At 39.0% G+C, this 21,400-nt stretch overlaps 1 protein-coding gene across 1 annotated transcript in view; it reads right to left on the minus strand.

Annotated features, from left to right (window-relative positions):
• The window catches only part of FGD6 (FYVE, RhoGEF and PH domain containing 6), a 144,460-nt gene that overhangs the window by 51,391 nt on the left and 71,669 nt on the right, over positions 1–21,400 (minus strand). Inside the window, exons 6-8 of the mRNA XM_006871812.1 lie at positions 12,526–12,677; positions 8,877–9,033; positions 5,557–5,644 (exon numbers count right to left, since the gene is read on the minus strand). Of these exons, the coding sequence (XP_006871874.1) occupies positions 5,557–5,644; positions 8,877–9,033; positions 12,526–12,677 (397 nt within the window). The remainder of the gene's footprint in view (positions 1–5,556; positions 5,645–8,876; positions 9,034–12,525; positions 12,678–21,400) is intronic.

A 21,400-nucleotide genomic window follows, 5' to 3' on the forward strand; every position in this document is an offset into this window, starting at 1 on the left:
GGACCCGACTCGATGGCACTTAACAACAACAACAACAACAAGTAAGAAAGTGTGTTATTAGAAGAGAAATTTACTAGTAATTTGCTAAATTACAGGAGGGAAGACTGTGAGGAGGATATTGCTACGATTTGGTATGAGATTAGGAAGGTCTGGCCTGGAGCTGGGTAGGAAAAGTGAAAAGGGCAGGATCTCCCAGGCAAAGGGGAACAGAACTTGAATGAAGAGTGAGAGGAGGGAAAAGAAAGAATAGGAAAGGAAAGCACTTGAGTCCTTTCTACAATTTGGTGTGTGGGTGACTGGATGAGGATTTTTACTGTTAAAAGTAATTTACACTACTGCATAGGGATTTCTCATCTTTCTTATAAAGAAGAGCAGCTTTCACTTCCCTATGGCTTTGGGCTTCACGCAAAAGCTCCAGAAACTGTATCAGCACTGGCAGAGCATGACAAGGCAATCCTTCCCCTGAAGAGAGATGAGGAGGAAATAGCACTGGTGTAATGGCGCTGCAGGATGATACACTGGACTGCATGGTTGACTTAAACCACAAGGTCAGCGGTTCAAAGTCACCAGCTGCTCCTCGGAAACCCTACACATAGGATCACATGAATCAGAACCAACTCGATAGCACTTAACAACATCAAATGGCAGATGCTGCTCCAATACTGCTGCCTCAAGATTCCCTTTTCACTTAACGTCAAATAGATTCTGGGCCAAGGGCAGATTAGTGGCCTGATCCACTGCTCTTGAATAGCTAATACAAAGGAAATTTTATAAACTTTTTGCCTAAGTAAATCACATACTTTATTATTACTATTTTACAACTCTATCTTCTTAAACTGTTCATGACACAACACATCCACTTCCTTTGACCCTATAATCCTATTTTTGAGTTGAGTATTAAAAACAAACAGATATGAAAAATTATCAAGAATTTAGTTGGGTTAATGTTTACTAAATCTTTCTGATTTTCCTTCTTTTTATTTTGATGTGAAGGTGTACTAATTTTTGTTGATGTTTTCCTGAAATTTATTAATGTTGGTAGAGGAAAGATGACGGTAGTGGAAGATACCAAGAGTTAAAGTGAAAGAAAGACTATTAACTGATGGTACGTGGAGGGGACTGCATTCACTGCAATGAAACGAAGTGTATGATTTACAGAATACAGGACTGATGATCTGCTCTATAAACTTTCACTCAATTCAAAAAACTTAGAAAACATTTTTTTTTGGTTGAAAGTTTTTTACTACAAGGAAGGAAGACATGATATATGTAGAATACCCTATAGAAACACTAATAATGTCCTCAAAAGACACTGCAAGACAAAAAGGCTTAGAATGATGGTGGGCTGTTATTGTTGTCAAGTGCTGTTGAGTCAATTCTGACCCATAGCGACCCTATATAGGGTTTCCAAGGAGCAGCTGGTGAGTTTGAACCACTGACCTTGTAATCCAAATGACTTTGCAGTCTGGTGCATTAGCCTACAGCACCACATCAAGACTCTGTTGCTCCTGTTAGGTGTCATCAAGTCAGTTCTGACTCATGGTAACCCCACGCACAACAGAAGGAAACACTGCCCAGTCCTGGACCATCCTCACAATCATTGTTACACCTGAGCCACTTGTTGTTGCCACTGTGCCAATTCACCTCACTGGGGGTCTTCCTCTTTTTCACTGACCCTCTACTCTACCATGCATGATTATCCTTTTCCAGGGACTGGTTCCTCCTGAGAATATGTCGGAAGTATGAAAGATGAAGTCTGGCCATCCTGGGTTCTAAGGAGCATTCTGACTGTACTTCTTCCAACAGATTTGTTTGTTCTTCTAGCAGTCCAAAATAGTAGGGCAGGATTTCTTTATCTGGGAATTTCCACCCACTTTTCTCTAAAAGTTTTCCAAAAGAAACCTTTCTCTCTTATCAGTACTTCATCTGCATTTCACAATCTTCCCCTCCCAAGGAACCAACACAGGCATCCATCTACTTACAGGGAGGCAGACTGGAATCCTTTACTTCACTGCCTGAAACTCATCAATAAATCAGAACTGTCACTCTCTCCTATCTGCTCCTGTAAATTCTGTGCCTTTGGAATGATTCCAAATTCTAAAATGGAAAGGAAAGTATTCCCTTTACAAGTCTGTTGTGCAAATTAAACAACTGTGCTTCTTTATCCAAAGGCATCAGCCCAGTGAATATAAGATGCAAAAAAAAGACAAAATCCAACCTATAAAAATGTAAGGAGCATTTATTTGATAGCAAAGACAGAAGGAGGAACTCAAAACATTTCAAAATGAATCACAAAATCAGAATTTTAAATAAAAATACAAAACAGGCCCTAGTATCAGCCCTTATCTGTCCTTAAGATACATGACCACTTTGCTGTTGTTGTCAGGTACCTTCCAGTCAGGTCCGACTTACAGTGACCCTAGGACAGGGGAAGCCTGGTGTGGATAAGCACTGAAATGCTAGGTCAGTCTGAACCGCAAAGTCGCTATGAGTCAGAAAGGACTCCATGGCACTTATCAACAAACGTCCTTCTGGAGTCCTGGTATGGTGCTGTAGGATAAGCACTGGACTGCTAACCACAGAGTCGGTGGTTCAAATCCACCAGGTGCTTCTTGGAAACCCTGTACAGGGTCGCTATGAGTAAGAACCAACTTGTCTGCACTTAAAAACAGCAACATCTTTCTGGGATTCTCTGTGTTCAACCAAGATTCATCTGATGTCAGCAATGATATCCCTAGTTCCACATCCTCTTCTGAATCTGGCTTGAGTTTTAGGCAGTTCCCTGTTGATATACTGTGGCAGCCATTTTTTAAAAATTATCTTCAGAAAATTTTACTTGCATGGGATATTAATGATATTGGTCAATGATTTCTGCATTCAGATATTGTAAGGAGACACTCAATTATTTATAAGACAAATTTCCTGACTTCAAGGAGTTTATAATTAAACTAAGGAACAAACATTGAAATTATAAAAAATTCGTAAATTCACAAGGCAGCACATAAATATTTGCTGAGTCACATGGCACCCTTTCTAAAGGTCAAACAGAATTGGAATAAACAGAGCTAGTTAAATGGAGGATTGCAGGTCCAGCTTGAAGGAGGGGGAGAACTTGCATCAACAGAAGAACTTGAATTCATGAAAGAAACGGTACAGGACAGTGAACACACAGTGTTCTTTAACTTTAAAGAACACACAGTTCTTTAACTTTAATCCTGATTTTGTGACCTTGAAGGAGCCATTCATTTGTCCCTTAGTGAATACACAATTATTGAGAGTCTTCTATATAAAATATATTGTGCAGCACAGATTTTTCCAATTGAAGAGAGAAATGAAATAGCTTTAAAATGAAACAAATGGCAGCTCAAAACTGAAAACAATCTCAAGCTCACATTATATTGGTAATATAAAATAAATGAAATCTGTTCTTTTAAAGATAATTTTTATAAGTTGCTTTTGCTATTTCGACATTTCTCAATCAAAAATAAACTCAGCATGAATTAAAGATGATGTAGGTGTTTGGGTTTTTCTATTTTGTTTTTTTTTTTTTTTTTACTACTTATATCAGACATGATATGATAAAAATATTTCTATACTAAACTTTCATGATCTTGTTCCGTCTTTCCTACATTTGAAACCATAGATTTTGGGGTTTTGGGTTTTTGGGGTTTTTTGCCATTAAAAACAGTACCTCATTTGACAGCTGTAGAAACAGTTTAAGTAATGCATGGCTGGTTTATGAACGAGCTCAGATTTTATCTAGCAAATACACAACAAGTGCATCAGTACTTCCTTTTGTCTTGTATATTCCAAATCTCTGGCAAAGGGAGAGGAAAGAAAGTACAGATGGACAGGATATCCTCAGATTATTTGGTCTGCCTATGTCATCCCAGGAAAAAAATCGAGTGCCTGATTCACAGTTAGAAATTCAAATGAAACACTTGCCTTCCTAGGCCTTCTCCATCAGCAGCTTGCCTGTCACTAGGTAAGCTTGGGAAGCTTAAAGTCTTTGAGGAAAGAGATACTGGGAAATTCTAGCTTTCCAGGATTCACCAGCTACCTCCAAGATAGCTCATGGCTTAAGACAAAGTGATTTAAGGAAACAGCACACACACTCTGTTTTTTAAAGGCCACTAATTGGAAAACCTATACAGGGTCGCTATGAGACGGAACCGACTTGACAGCACTTAACAACAGTAAGAACCAAGAACGTCAGAATCTGTTTAGATAAAATTATTACAGATGAAATTTAGAATTGTGGTGGCATTTCATTGTTTTTGTCTATTTCAATAGAATTCTTGTTTTGTCTATTTCAGTATCATTATTGGTGCCAATGTTGTTGTTAAGAGCCTTGGAGTTGGTCTTGACTTATAATGACCCTGCATAGGATTTCCAAGGCTTTGAAAATCTTCGAGGGAGCAGAAAGCCTCATCTTTCTCCCACAGAGAGGCTGGCGGGCTCGAACTGCTGACCTTGTGGTTTGCAATCCAGTGCTTATCATATGGAGCCACCGTGCCTATAATGTATGTATACTAAATGAATGCACATTCAATTCACAGTCAATCCATTCAAGAAGACCTAACAGTATGTATTGTATCTATGTTAGGTTCAGAGATTATATTAATTATCTTTAGGTTGCCAAACCACTAAACCAAAATAAATCTGTTAATCTCCTTTGTGAAAATAATGTGAAATTTGCTTGGCTATGGTAAGAATTTTTAAAAAAATGAATATAAAGTCTTGAGTACAGTGTGTAGGCTTAATTCCAATGGCAGCTATTAGGTTTTTGTTTTTAAATATTAGAGTAGTAAACTAAACAGATATAGACCTGCCCTCTTGCAGCTTGTAGTCTAAGAAGATACAGTGAAACAGCACGTTATATCAATAAAATAATAATAATAATAATGAGGAGGAGGAGGACATAGAGCAGAAGGAAGGAACTGCTACTACTAATAGCCCATACCACTTACTTAGAAGTTGCTATGGGTTCCTGGTGAGGCACTGTAGGATAAGCACTGATCTGCTAACCAAAAGGTTGGTGGTTCAAACTCAAGCAGCCACTTCTTCGAGACCCTATGAAGGGTCGCTATGAGTTGGAACTGATTCAACAGCCCTTAACAACAACAACAGGACAAAAGCATTATTCAACGCACTGCTTACCTCAATCTAAGTCCTTACATCCAACCTTTGAGGTAAGTGATGTGGACCAAGATAACATTAGAGAAATATGTGGCTGTGAACTTCTAAATGCCATCTTGAGTGGTCATCTAAATGCCATCTCAAGTGATCAAGCGACCTTCTTGGGATTAATCGTAATACTCAAGTAAAATAAAGGAGGATGGAGTTAGGAGGGTGAAATGTGTTCTGAGAAAAAGAAATTCCAGGTATGATCAAAGCAGCTTAGTTTATGCAGTGTGTATGTAAGGTATAGAAGTCATCTACAAATCCAATTATTAGGCTATTATTGGAGTAAAGTAAAAAGAGAGATGCTCATGAAATTTCATATGAACAGTAAAAGGGCAGCAGGTTGGCAGGTAAACTGCTGGAAAAGCCCACCTGTCAGCAGCAGCCTGTACTGGGGAATCCTCTGGACAGGTTTGAGCAGGTAGTGCTTGAGGGCCAGATTAGCACAGCGTGGGCTCATCTGAAAGGAAAAGGCAGCCAAAGTAAATACAAGCATTTTTTAAAGGCCTGGTAACCTACTTCCAAAGAAACAACTCTAGAAAATCCTACAGAGTAAAGTTGTGCTCTAGCACATAGTGACTCAATAGCAATTAGTTTGGCTTAAGACACCCAGATACAAGTGTCCAGGAAGCTAAACTGAAAACATCTCACAACTCCAGAAGGAGTTTAAAATCAAAGCTCCCTTTTATTTTAAAGCACAGTTGTTACATTAGGAGTCTTGGTGTGGCACTGTAGGATAAGCACTGGACAGCTAGTGACAAGCACTGTTTAGCAGTTCAAACCCCCTAGTCACTCCATGGGAGAAAGATGAGGCTTTCTGCTCCCATCAAGATTTACAGCCTAGGAAACCCTATACAGGGTCACCATGAGATGGAATTACCTCAATGGCAATGAATTTTTTTGTTTTGTTATACTAAGAGTAGAACTAGATTCATCATCTAATGCATTCTCTCTCTTCTTAATTTTTTATAGTGAACTGGGAGGTTTACAGAGCAGATCATCGATTTCACATTCAATAATTGATACATATTTTGTTTCATCTCCATGATTGCAATCCCCACAATGCAACATCACTTATCCCACTTCCTCCCTGTAGTTCCTGTTTCCATTCCTCCCTCTTTCCAAAACTTTCTGAGCTTTGCCCTTGGGTAAATGCTGCCCTGTCGATCTCAAATGGTTGAATAGTGTAAGGTGTGCAGATCTCACCAGTGTTACTGTTCCCAGTATAGGTCTATTTATCACTGGCTGAAAATTGAGCCATGGGTGTAATTTTGTCTTCAGATCTGAAGGATGACTAACAGCCATAATCTCAGGGGTTCCACCAGTCTCGATCTCATCAGTGAACCTGGCCTTTTTTTTTTTTTATTTTGAATTTTGTTCTACATTTTCTCCCTCCTAACATAATCCCTTTCAGAGCAGTTAGTAGTGGTAGTCGGACACCATCTAGATCTTCTGGTTTCAGTGTAGTGTGAACTGCTGTTCATGTGTTCCATTAGTCCATTGGAATAATTGTTTCATATGTCTTTGATTTTTATCTTGCTTCTTTCTTCTGGACAGGCAGAGACCAATAGCTGTACCTTGATGGTTGTTCCTGAGTTTTTAAGACCCCAGTTGATACTACAAAATAGGATGTAAAACATTGCCTTAGGCACACCCTCTCTTTTAGGAAGGTCTCTGAAAGCACTCACTGACTCATGGGGAAAGTGTGTTCATACCAATCATACACAGCAGGACAGTCACGGCCTGAATTCTAAGCCAGCGAGAGCCCACCCTACTCAGTAGATCCCACACAGAGAAGCATACTTATAAATACAAATAAACTCCAATGAAACAAGAAGATGATGCATTGTCCCCAAAACAAGGCAGCAGAAATAAAGCTCCTGGGAATTAAGATTCAAATAATGACATCTTGTGGTGACTACACTGAGGATAAGAATGGGGTGGTTGGAAAGAACTATGGAAATGACAGACCACCCAACAAGCAGTCTAGTCAAATGTCTCTTCTCTAAAAAGCCAGAAGAATGTAAAACTCTTTCTCAGATGAATGGTTATAAATGATAGCCCTCAAAACTATAGTGAGGCCCAGATGGACATTCTAGAATCATTTTTACTTATCACAGGACATTTTCAACCTGCCTTGAAAATTTATTTTCTTACTATGTACAACAGACACCTCTGCCGATTACTGAGCATTCCCTAACCTAGGCAGCATTTGCTGTAAAGTGACATCAAAAAGTGAAAATGTCCCATGCATTCTTAGGGCCACAGTAAAATGCCCTATTCATTACACAGTTCAGGAAGAGAGAGAAGGCTGTTTTCATTTTTTTTTTCTTTCTTAAATATGCACTTTTGGTGTCTGACAAAGGAGCCCTGTGGGCACAGTGGCTAAGCATTGGGCTGCTAACCTCAAAGTTGACCGTTCAAATCCACCAGCTATTCCAGTAAAAGATGAGAGTTTCTAAGACTATAAATCTTTATGGAAATAGATGTCCTCTGTCCTATAGGGTCCGTATGAGTCAAAATCAACTTAATGGCAATGGGTGGTAGTATTTGACACAAAGAATAATCATGAAATTATGAAGATAATGCAAGCATCATTAATCACGAGAGCTAAATTCCTTCCTCTCATGTCTTCTTTTGTTGCTAAGGACACTGACCACTGACCAAAATGTAGATCAGCTATCAGTTACCATAGTTACCTTACATTTCTTTTTAATAGCACAAAGACAATAGAGTTAGGAAAAGAAAAAAACAGGTTTACAAATGATTTAAAGTTCCACTGTCCATATGAGAAATCAGTGATACTTTACTACATGAAGTCCCCAACTTAAGATGTATTCAAAGTTATGACAAACTGTCCTTTGTGTGTGTGTGTGTGTGTTACATCTTATCATAAGAAATTTGTACTACAAACAATGTTGTAGTATGTAATTTGCTGATGTTAGCAGGCTCGGCTATCCACTAAATGGCTATATGTAATGTTTCCAACCCCCAAAGGCAAATATAGATTGGATTTATAAAGAACCTGATAGTAAAAGACAATAATAATGAAAATTTTTTTTTTAAATAAGAAAGAGGTATTAGACTTACTTAGAACTGACTTACAATGGAGTCACTGGAACAGAACTCCTATAGTATTTTGGGGACTGCCAGAAACTTTCCATTCATATGTTGTGTGCCATGGAGTCGGTTCTGACTCACAGCGACCCTGTACAGGGTTTCCGAGGCTGTAAATCTTTACGGGAGCAGAAAGCCTTATCTTTCTCCCATAGAACAGCTGGTAGTTTCGAACTTCTGACCCTGAGGTTAGCAGCCTGATTCGTAACCACTACACTACCAGAATTCCATTTATATAGAAACACAAATTATACCCAAAAATGGAGATAGGGCTTAAATAACATTTTATGGTAATCAGTTAAAAACCAACTAAAAAGAATTGTTTATATCACTTTATCTCTTATCAAATCAAGCTACCACTTTATAGTTTTGAGTCCAAACACCCATATTTGACACACATGCTATAGCTATAGTATTCATTTTTCTTAATATCAAAATTGTGCTATTTGTTTACTGAAAGGGAAACATAAAGTATTTTTGTCATCCAGCATTGTAGGTGGGTTTTCAGAAGAATAAAAGAAAAGGTTGAGTTAAAAACTAAGAAATGTTCACCATGAGAGGGTGGTGAAGAGTACCTCAAAGTCTTTAACAACAGCAGCAAAACCTGGGTTTTTCTTGCACTGTTCATCCAGCAAAGCTATATTCTTGTCAAATTCTTTGATGTATGTAGAATACATTTTTAAATATGGTCCCTTCTTTACAAATATATCAGCAATTCTTTGTTGTTCAGTCCTTAGTATGGAGAAAATAATACACAAAAATACAAAAAGTCATTGATTTATCCAAAATATTAAGAAGAACAAAGACCTACATAGAAGCCATGGGTATGACCTTCTTTTTTTCTCTTCTTATAAAACAGATCCCCCGCCAAAAGCTTACTTTTCATCATTTCCACATCCCCCCACCTAGTTCAAGCCACCAGCTTTTCTTGTCTGGACTACTGCCTCCTACAGTTGATTCTTCAGTGCAGCCCAAAGCACGTCCATGGATGTAGAGCTGATTCCAACTCACAGTGATCCTACAGGGCACAGCAGAAGTGACCTATAGAGTTTCCAAGGCTATACATTGTTTACGGAAGCGAAGTATTGCATTGTTCTCCTGAAAAGTGATTGGGGGTTCAACGTATGCATCTTTTGTGTTTGCAGCGAGTGTCACCAGGGCGCCCCTCAAGGTAACAAGAGTATCTTAAAAATATATCTTTCATGTGACATAATGTGCACTTTGCATTAAAACAAAACCCACCTTCCGTTGGCTTCTAAAGCCCCATGAGTCAGGCCAACTGTTGCCTATCTCCCATTGCTCTCCCCATCTCTGCACCATGCTGGCCTTCCTTATACATTCTTTTAACCTCCACAGCTCATTCCTTCTTTGAAGAGCTTTAATAATGGTCCCTTGCATCAATAAATATGGAACCTCGGCTGACTCCTTTTCATTCAACCATTTTAATGTTAAATGCTCTGCCTTGTTGGAATGTCTTCTGTGCAACCCAGTCCTTAGTCACCATTTCAACTTATCCTATTTTAATTCTCTGCAGATTACAGATGTTTCTAGCTGATATTTTTCTTGTTGATATGTCTTGTTCTAGGTTAGATATTGGGCTGCTAACTTTGAGGTCAGTGATTCAAAAGCACCAGTCACTCCATGGGATAAAGATGAGGCTGTCTGCTGGCGTGAAGATTTACAATCTTTGAAATCCTACATAGGGTTCTTGTGAGTAGGAATAGACTAAAGGTAGTGGGTTTTTCCTGGTGCGGCACTGTGGGCTAATGCATCAGACTGCAAAGTTGTTTGAACTGCAAGGTCAGTAGTTCAAGCTCACCAGCTGTTCCTTGGAAACCCTATACAGGGTCGCTATGGAATCGACTCGATGGCACTTAACAACAACAATAATGGGTTTTCGTTTCCTCAACTAAAATGTATGTCCAATAAAAGCAAGAGTCCTATATGTCTTTCGTAGTGTTACATTCCTTACACTGACTAGCACTCAGTAGATTACCCTGTTATATGTCACAATGAAATAGTTCATCAGCTGATGGAAAAACGTGATTACCGAAAAGTTTCACAAAATAAAAAATGTCTTCACTCAAACACCATGAGAGAAAAGTATTTTGATAAACAGAAAATCTTATCCAAGAATTACAAGAATTTTCTGAGTAATGGTTAGTTTTCTCTAAATTAGATCTTTAATTTGCCTTTCATTGATTTGGTATGATTTTTAGGTAGGAATGCATAATATTTTAACAGAGCATCTACAGATCTATAATAGAGCAAACTCTTGGTTCAAGTAATATATTTAAGCCTCTTCCCAACACTTACTTGTATAAATATGCCTATCTGCTCAGCCATTTCAGATGAATTTTTATATATAAAATAACTAAATATATGATAAGAAAACTTCTTATAATTATATTTTAGTCCTAGCATGACATTTAAAAACTAACTTTCAGTCAATCCTTAGTTCTTAACTCTGTTAGGCTTAAGTATTAATTGTATAACTAGCAATTTTCCAACATGTAGAAGCACATTTTCAAGACAGACAGTACTTTATGGATTATATAAAGGAAAGCTTAAGTAAAAATTTGCATCATTTAAGTACATTATTCTGGTATGCTAATCATTTTGGGTCACCCATTACTTCAACAATAAATTTAATTCTCGTGGGCCACACTTATGTTTTCACTAACATCACCAAAGCTTCTGCTTATTTTCTACCTTCATCTTCACTCTGCTAACCTCCCTCTTGTTATAGATTGCCTTTTCTGTCTCCCTAATGTTGGCAGTGTAGTGATTACGAATCAGGCTATGAAACTCAAAGTCAGCAGTTCAAAACTACCAGCTGTTCCGCGGGAGAAAGATGAGGCTTTCTGCTCCAGTAAAGATTTACAGCCTTGGAAACCGTGTACAGGGTCGCTGTGAGTTGGAATCGACTCCACGGCACCGTAACAACAACAATGTTGTAGAAGACAGCAGGGAGGAGAGCAAGAGTTAAAGTGAAAGAGGTAAATACTGTTAACTGATGGTATATGGAGGGGATTGCAATCATTTGAAACACAGTATATGATGTGTTGAGTGCAAAACTGATGATCTACTCTGTAAACCTTCACTCAATTCACAATAAAAAGATTGTTTAAAAAGGAAAGGTCACAGCCTTGAAAATCCTACTTTGCACATATGAGTCACCACGAGCCGGGTTCTACTTGATGGCCACTAACAACAACAACAAATCAGGAGTTACGAAGTTAAAAAAAAAAAAAAAGTAGCTTCTAGCACTGTAGGATAAGCTCTAGATTGTAAACTACAAGGTCAGCAGCTGAAGTTCACCAGCAGCTCCAGGGGAGAATAATGAGGATTTCTGCTCCTGCAAAGATTTACAGCTTTCGAAACTCAATGCAGGGTCACTGTGAGTCAGAACCACAGCATGTAACAACACATAACAGTAAGCTCTCTGGCTTTCTTTTCTAGTTCTGAAATCTACAGTTTCTACAATGTCAAAGAAATATAAATTTGCCTTTCCAAAACAAACAAGGAAGGAAGCAAATAGTCAAACCTCTTTACTTCCCAGTAAGTGCCTTTAAAAAAAAACAACAACAAAAAAAAAACAATGAACTTTAGTTCCATGAGGTTACACAAAAGAAAAGATAAAGCATTCTAAAATGTTTCCAACTGGAATGTATCAGGCAAGCTGAAGTTCAAAACTCTTGATTATCAAAAGCCAAGATATAAAACAAAGTCGACTACATATGAGGCCTTACTCCTGCATAGGAGCTCTAGTGTCATGGTTAAGGGATAGGCTGCTGACCAAAAGGTCAGAGATTCAAACTTGGAGTCCTGGTGTGGCACAGGAGGATAAGCACTCAAAGGTCAGTGGTTCAAACTCACTAGCCACTCCTCAGAAACCCTATACAGGGTCGCTATGAGTCTGAACCAACTCAACAGCACTTAACAACAATAGCCTTGAAAACTCTGTCCTGTAGGATGGGATCAAGAGCAGTGGGTTTGATTTTTGTAACTGAGGTTACTTCTGATATCACATTATTAAGAAAACTTTAAAAACCATGACACTGAACTTGTGCTGCACCAAGGTTGCTGATTTGGGACACCAAAAAAAAAAAAAAAAAATTCAATCTACAGGTAACTGCCAATAAAAATTGATATATTATAACAACTTGATGTAAGGAACAGTACTTCTTTGTCACACCCGGACAGCGATAACTCCGTATTTACCAGGTCAACAATCTTTCCTCCATTTCCTTTAGGAGATCCCGGTTGAGCTCATACAGCTGAGGCAGGTAATACAGGATCTGATTCAGAATTCGGTCCTCAATCACTGGTTTTCCAAGTTGCCTGGAAGCGTGCGCTACTGCATCCCGGAAATCCTATTACAGTCCAGAGAATGAAAAAACAACATTTAAAAACACATATAAAACTTGCTAAGAAGCTTTTATCCCCCCTTATCACACTCTTCCCTAAAAACAACATAAATTGTAAAACTATTTTTCCCATGCAGAATTACAAACTGAATGTGTGAGATTCCTTCTGATCTGTTGTTGTTGTTGTTGTCAGGTGCCATCGAGTCAGAACCGACTCATAGCGACCCCATGCACAGCAGAACGAAACAATGTCCGATCCTGGGCCAACCTCACCACCGCTGCTACACTTGAGTCCATCAATGATGCCACCTGGCTGATCCATCTCGTTAGGGGTCTTCCTCTTTTTCTCTGACCCTCCACCTTACCCAGCATGACATCCTTATCCAACGATTGTTTCCTTCTGATCTACTTGCCTATAAATCACACAGTAACAAGGGTGGATATTTGGTGTTAAAACAGACTGTGCAATATTTCTCTCAAACCTTTTGGTCTGTTCTCCAACGTCAGCATTTACACTGAAAGAGTATCTAGAAATTGTATAACAACACTAGAGTCTAAAAAGTATATCATAAGGACACACTTCATTCATTTTTTAAATTCCAGGAGAGTTTTATTCTGGATTTAAGTGTTCCTTTCTCCACTTTAATTGGTTCTTAACAACTGGTGCTGCAGTATAAGCACTGGACTGCTAACCATAGTTTCATGGTTCAAACCCACTAACCACTCCTTGGAAACTCCATACAGAATCGCTATGAGCTGGACCTGACTTGATGGCAGTTAACAACAAAGTTAAGGAGCCCTGGTGGTCCCACAGGGTAAATACTGGATGACTAACTGTAAACCGCTCTGCTCACATCATGATTTACAGCTTAGAAACCCTATTGAGAGTCACTGTGAATTGCAATGGAGTCCTGGTGTTATGCTGTAGGATAAGCACTGGATTGCTAACTATCTGCGGTTCAAACCCACTAGTCACTCCTCATTAATGTTATACAGGGTCACTGGAGTCAGAGAAAACTTGATGGCAGTGAGTTAGAGTTAAAGTTATGTCAGCTGATGTGAGTGGCATATATTTAATAATCAGAGACTTCTGAAATCAAGTCCTTACACCTTAGTTACTGACGTGTTTCCCTGGACTAGCCTCATTTTCCTCATCTGTTAAATGGGTGCAATAATAATAGGGCTGTTATGAAACTTACAGTAGATATTTCATATTAAACTTTTTTTTACAACTTGTTCAGCACACAGAATAAATAAAGTGCTGCAACGCTGGCACTTAAAATCTCTTCCCGCCTAATAAATTCAGCAGGATTTACGCTTTTGTCACATAAAAAGCTTTCTATCTTTCTAGTCTTCCTTTTAAACTATTGTTCTTTATAATGGGACTTAGAAAGGAGGTGCAATCATTTGTGTTTATTTCACTATCCCCAGACAGTGGGCCTAAAGATATAAGTAAAACAATAGTGGAATCTGTCCCACAGGATTGAAACTCAAATATCTGCTCTTTCTTGGAAATGGTTGCTGTTATGTTTTAAAATTTAAAAGAAAGAACTAATAAGTATAACTCTCTGCAAGAAGTTATTTTTCTTTATTATTATTTCCACAAAGGCCCATCCTCTGTGCATGGGATTGCCAAGAGTTGGGCTGCTAAATACAACAAGCTTTATTTCAACATACGTCTCTTCAAGATCACAGCAGAAGGTAGGTCCGGGATAGAGTGGGAGAAAATGTGCGACAAAACTCAAAATCATAAAACAACAAAAAGACCAGGCTTACTAGTCATAGACAGGTATACAGGGGGGACAATTATACCAGTAAGGTATGCATTCCATAAAAGGATCAACCATTAGAGATCCAAAGGGTATCATTTACCCAAGGACAAAGTTCAAAGAGTAAACAAGGAAGGAGCATTTGAAACAAAAACAAGGAAGAAATTGGATAAGTGATGTTACATTGAGATAAAACAAATTGCATTATTTGTTAATGTAAAACTGCTGATCTGCTCTGTAAACCTGCACTCAAGATTCACAAGAGGATATTTTGTCTCCTTCAGAGACTCATTGGTAAAATCTTTTAGATAAGTCAAATCCTCTTATGTTTAACAAACAACAAACAAAACAAGGCTTTTTGTTGGACCCATAGGGTTTCTAAGAAGCAGCTGTTGAAACCAACAAGTTAGACCAATAGCTAAAAATAGTAACTTGTATAAAGAATGAATATAAATTATGAATTTGTAACTTTCATAAACTCCTCCTATCCAAAGAGCCACACAAAACAGCTCCAAAAAACCAAACGGATATTTGGCCAAATTCCACCTCCCAACAGCTTGCTTCTATCAGCATTCACATTTAATAAGAGAAAACAGAGCCCCATATCACATTTGAAAGTCATTAGATTTTCTGCTATCAGGAAGAGCTAGGGAATACATTTACATATCACAAACAACTTTCCCAACTGTAAATACATTCAAAGCATAATAGCTAAACATTTTCTATAGCAATGTTTTCAAACCAGTTCAGTGATTAATACTTGCTTAGCAAAGCACTAAGCACTGTCCTTTCTGTTTGTAGAATAAGTGATGAATATGCTTGTCCTTTGGCAAGAGAACTACTTTTGTTTTCCAATTGGAAGTTACTTCCTCAGCCATGACAGTGACAGTAAAAGCTAGCTGCTAACTAACTTAAGGACCTTGTTTGACACAGCTTTTGCCAGACTCTACATTCCGTATGTCTGCCAACATTGCCAAAAAAGAAACTTGTTTATTTAAGACACATACAACAGAGACCAGCCAAATCCAAACTGGACAGACCAGTGAGATGCCTGCCTCTAACGAGAGGTCTTTGTCACATACCAGGAAGAATCCTATTTTTCCATTACAGCTGGATAGTTGTAGGCAGCTCTCAATGAACTAATGATTCACAATGTCTTTTTTGTTTTGCATTCATAATTAATAATTAAGAGTCTAAGAATATTTAATAAAGAATATGATAATTTAGGAGCTCTAATAAAGGAGCTTTGGTAGCGTAGTGGTTATTAAACATGCTGTGAACCTCAGGGTCAGCAGTTCGAAACTACCAGCTGTTTTGTGGGAGAAAGATGAGGCTTTCTGTTCCCATAAAGATTTACAGCCTCAGAAACCCTGTACAGGGTCACTGTGAGTTGGAACCAACTCCACGGCACCAACTCCACAGCACATAACAACAACAACAGTGGCATAGTGGATTACACATTGGACTGCTAACTGCAAGGTCAACTGCTTGAATCTACCAGCCGCACCACAGTAAATCTTCAGTAAAGATTTACAGCCTTAGAAACCCTCTACATGGTTGCTATCAGTCAGAACTGACTTGATTGCACACAACTACATGAGAATTTAGAGTTCATATACACCTATATCTGTGAAACTGTTTCTAGGACTCATTACCATGCTTATGCTGATATCTGATGGATCTTGGCTGAAAGCAGAGAATATCAGAAAGATGTTTACCTGTGCTTCATTGACTACGCAAAGGCTTTCGATTGTGTGGATCTTGACAAGCTATGGACAATATTGCGAAGTATGAGTATTTTGGAACACTTAATTGTGTTCATGAGGAATCTATACCTGGACCAAGAGGCAGCTGTTCGAACAGAACATGGGAACACTGAATGGTTAAAATTAAGAAACGTCTGTGACAAGGTTGTATTCTTTCACCATACTTATTCAACCTGTATGTTGAGCAAACAATCTGAGAAGCTGGGTTCTATGAAGAAAAATGTGGCATCAGGATTGGAGGACGACTCATTAACAACCTGCAATATGCAGATGATACAACCTTGCTTGCTGAAAGTGAAGAGGACTTAAAACATTTACTGATGAAGATCAAAGAGCACAGCATTCAGTATGGATCTCAATGTAAAGAAAACCAAAATCCTCACCACTAAACCAATAAACAACATTCTTACCAACAGAGAAAAGATTGAAGTTGTCAAGGACTTCATTCTTCTTGGATTAACCATCAACACTCATGGAAGTAGCAGTCAAGAAATCAAAGGACGTATTGCATTAGGCAAATCTGTTGCACAAGACCGTTTTAAAGTGTTGAAGAGCAAAGATGTCAGTTTGAGGACTACGGTGCGCCTGACACAAGCCATGGTATTTTCAGTAACCTCATATGCAAAGATGAGGCGGTCTGCTCCCGTAAAGATTTACAGCCTCAGAAATCCTGTGTAGGGTCACTATGAGTCAGAACCGACTCCACGGCACTTAACAACAACAACATATGCATGCAAAAGCTGGACAGTGAATAAGGGAGATTGTAGAAGAATTGATGCTTTTGAGTTGTGGTGTTGGAGGAGAATACTGAACGTGCCATGTGGGCTGCCAAAAGAACCAATAGGTCCGTTTTGGAAGAAGTGCAGCCAGAGTGCTCCTTGGAGGCCAAGATGGCCAAACTTCATCTCTCATACTTTGGACATATTGTCAGGAGGGGGCAGTCGCTGGAGAAGGATATCATGTTTGGTATGGTGGAGGGTCAGAGGAAAAGAGGAAGACCCCCAACAAGATGGATTGGCCAAGTGGCAGCATCGATGGACTCAAGCATGGCAACAGTAGTGAGGTTGGCCTAGGATCAGGCAGTGTTTCATTCTGCTGTGCATAGGGTCGCTATGAGTCGGTACCGACTCGATGACACATAACAACATTTTTGAAAACAGAAAAGGGTACCATTTTTCCCAAGGCAGATGCACACCCCAGGGAAATACAATGTAGGCCAAGAACCTTGCTTGCAACTAACAGTCTCCATAACCATATGCAGCAGCAGTCCTGAGTACCTACTTCACTCCCTCATGTGCAAGGCCACCAACCCCTGAAACCAATGTGCTGTGGCCCCAGGGCCAGATGTAACTAATTCATGCAAGAGTGAAAATTTGAATCTTTAACTCCTCAGCTCTTCAGGAACCTCAACCACAATTCTAGAACTGGTGCCACTTGAAGGAGAAATGTCTTTTTAATAGAAGGGATGATTGCAACATACGCCTGATTATTTTTTCTAAATGTTAACAGCCAGAATAGTTTTGCAAAGTGTGATGACACTTAGGAGTCAGAAACGAAACTATTTTTGTATAGAAGAATCAAAATACACCAACGCCTTCTTGAGTAAACCAGTGAGGATGCAAAAGCCCAGGACTAGCACTTCAGAAACTGGATCAAGAGCTGCCTTTTCACCCTGGAAAAAACTGAGCAATTAAAAATAAAGGGGGATGGGGCCCAAGTGTGAAAAAGCTAGGTAAGTTACAAAGTTTATTGTGTTTGTTGTTGGGTGCCTTAGTCTGTTCCGGCTCTAGTGACTTTATGCACAACAGAACAAAACACTGTCCAATCTTGTGCTGTCCCACAATCACTGTTAAGCTTGAGCCCACTGCTGCTGCCACTGTGCAAATGTTATCTCATTGGGGGTCTTCCTCTTTTTCACTGAGCCTCCACTTTACCTAAGGAGCTCTGGTAGCATAGTGGTTATGAGTCAGACTGCTAACCTCAAGGTCAGCAGTTTGAAATTACCAGACGTTCTGTGGGACAGGTGGGGCTTTCTGTTCCCGTAAAGATTTACAGCCTTGGAAATCCTATACAGGGTCGCTATGAATCAGAACCGATTCCAACACACATCACTACATCCACTACCTTACCTAGCATGATGTTCTTCTCCAAGGACTGCTCCCTTTTGATAATATGTCCGAAATATGAGAGATGAAGCCTCACCATCCAGATTTGTAAGGAGCACCCTAGCTGCACTTCTTCCAACATAGATTTGTTTGTTCTTCTGGTAGTCCATGGCCCTTTTAATATTCTTCTCCAACACCATAACTCAAATAGATCAATTCTTCCAGGCTTCCTTATTCACTGTCCTACTTTCACAAGCATATGAAGCCATGAAAAACACTATGGATTGGGTCAGGTGTACCTTAGTTCTCAGTCTGAAAGCTTTGTTATTAAGACACTTTAAAAAGGTCTTGCATAGCAAATTTACCTAAAGCCACATGCCCTTTGATTTCCTGACTGCTGCTTCCTTGAGTGCTGACAGTGGAGCTAAGCAAAATGAAGTCTTTGACAACTTCAATCTTTTCTCCATTTATCATGATGCTATTTACTGGTCCAGTGGTGAGGGTTTTTGTTTTCTTTATATTGAGGGCAACCCATATAGAAGGCTGTGGTCTTTGATCTTCATGAGTAAGTAGTTTAAGTTCTATTCACTTCAGCAAGCAAATTTACATCATTTGCATATAGCAGGTTGTTAATTAGCCTTCCTCCAATCCTAATGTTCTTCTTCATATAGCACAGCTTCTAAGATTATTTGCTCAGCATACAGATTGAAGAAGTATGGTAAAAGAATACAACCTTGGTGTACATATGCCTTAATTTTAAACCATTCATTGTCACCTTGTTCTGTTCATACAACTACCTCTTGGTCTGTGTATAGATTCCTCATGAGCATAACTAATCATTTCACAATACTCATTCTCCACAATTTGCCATAATCCACACAGTCAAAGGCCTTTGTATGGTCAGGAAAGCAAAGGTTTCTTGCTTTCAGCCAAGATCTATCTAATGTAGTAATGATATCCTTTGTTTCATGTCCTTGTCTGAATCTGGTTTGTACCTTGTCAATGTACTGCTGCAGCTATTTTTAAAATCATCTTTAGCAAAATTTTACTTGCATATTGTTGTTGCTGTTTTCCAATTATTTTCATATTCCATTGGGTCCCTTCTCTTTGGAATGGGCACAAATATGGATCTTGTCCAGTCAGTTGGCCATGTAGCTGTCGTCCAGATTTCTAGGCATAGATGAATGAGTGTCTCCAATTCCTCATCAGTTTGTTGAAAGATTCAATTTGTACTCCATCAAGTCCTGGAGCCTTGTTCCTTGTCCTTCCATCTTCTTTTGATGCTTTCTGCATTATTCAACATTTTCCCTGTAGAATCTTCTAATATTGCAAGTTAAGGTTTCAATTTTTTCCTTAGTTCCCTCAGCTTGAGAAATATTGAGCATGTTCTACCCTTCTGATTTACTAATAACAGGTCTTTGTATATTTTATTGTAGTATTTGACTTTTATCTTCTTGACATTTTCTGTTCAGCTATTTTACTTCCTTATTTGTTTCATTTTTGCTTTAACAGCTCTATGCTGGAGGGCAAGTTTTAGAATCTCTTATGACATCCATTTTGGTCTTTTCCTTCTTTCTTGTCTTCCTAATGACCTTTTGCTTTCTTCCTTTATGGTATTCTTGATGTCATCCCACAACTCTTCTGGTCTTCCAATATTAGTGTTTAATGCATCAAATCTGTTTTTTTTTTTTTTTTTTCTTAAAGTGTTTTATTATGAATTATGTGATAGTTTACATGGGAGAACATTAGTTTTACATTCATTCTATCGTATATCCTCTCATTGCTATGGTTACAATCCCCTCCATGCAATCCTTCCCCCGTACCCCCCAGGTTTTCAGCACACATTTGCTCTCCCTCTCTGGATCTAAAGTCTCCAGCTGCTCCATCGCTCCACGTCATCATCTCTGGCTCCATCTCAGGCATCACTGCTTCTCTGGGTAGGGTCCCGCTCTCTGCTCTTCTCCCTTTATGGTCCTAGGGACCTCCGCTCCTAGACTGAAAAGTTAATCACTCCCCTCCTTGCTATAAAACGTCTATCTTTACATTTCCAACCCTCACAATCAGTCCTGATTCAAATCTGTTTTGAGATGATCTCTTAATTCAGATCTCTTAATCCATATTCTTAAGGTCAGATTGTGACTCTCGCAGACTTGTTTTCATTTTCTTCAGTTTCAGCTTGAACTTGCATATGAGCAATTAATGATCTGTTTAACAGTCGGCCCTGACCTGGTTTTGGCTAATGGTAAGGAACTTGTCCATTGTCTCTTCCCACAGATGTAGTCAGGTTGATTTCTGTGTATGCCATCTAGTGAGGCCCATGTGTATAGATAGTCTTTTATGTTGTTTAAGACGGTATTTGCATTAAAGAAGTTATTGGTCTCACAAAATTCTATCATGGGATCGTCACCATCGTTTCATTCACCAAGACCATATTTTCCAACTACTGATCCTTCCTCTTTGCTTCCAACCTTTACATTCCTATCACCAGTAATTATCAATACATCTTGATTGCACATTTGATCAACTTCAGACAGAAGAATTTGGTAGTGGTGGTGGCGGCTGTGTGCTGTGGAGTTGGTTCCAGCTCATAGCGACCCTGTACAGGGTTTCCCAGGCTGTAAATCTTTATGGGAGCAGAACGCCTCATCTTTCTCCCACAGAACAGCTGGTAGTTTTGAACTGTTGATCTTGCGGTCCGCAGTCGGTTTCATAACCACTATGCTACCAGAGCTCCTTGTAGAATTCCTCTATTTCATCATCACTGGCTTTACAGGTTAGTCCATAAATTTAAATAATAGTTGTATTAACAGATCTTCCTTGTGTTGTTTGTTGTTAAGTGCTGTCGGACTGGTTCTAACTCACAGTGACCCTTATAGGGTTTCCAAGGAGCAGCTGGTGAGTTTGAACTGCCAACCCTGTGGTTCAAATCGACTTTGCAGTCCAGTGCTTTATCCCACAGGGCAACACCAGATCTTCCTTGTAAGAATATGGGTATTAACCTATCACAGACAGCATTATACTGCAACATAGATCTTGAAATGCTCTTTTTGGTGATGAACGTAATACTGTTTCTCTTTAATTTGTCATTC

This window comes from Chrysochloris asiatica, unplaced genomic scaffold (genome assembly GCF_000296735.1).
Source record: "Chrysochloris asiatica unplaced genomic scaffold, ChrAsi1.0 scaffold00174, whole genome shotgun sequence".
Lineage (NCBI taxonomy): Eukaryota > Metazoa > Chordata > Mammalia > Afrosoricida > Chrysochloridae > Chrysochloris > Chrysochloris asiatica.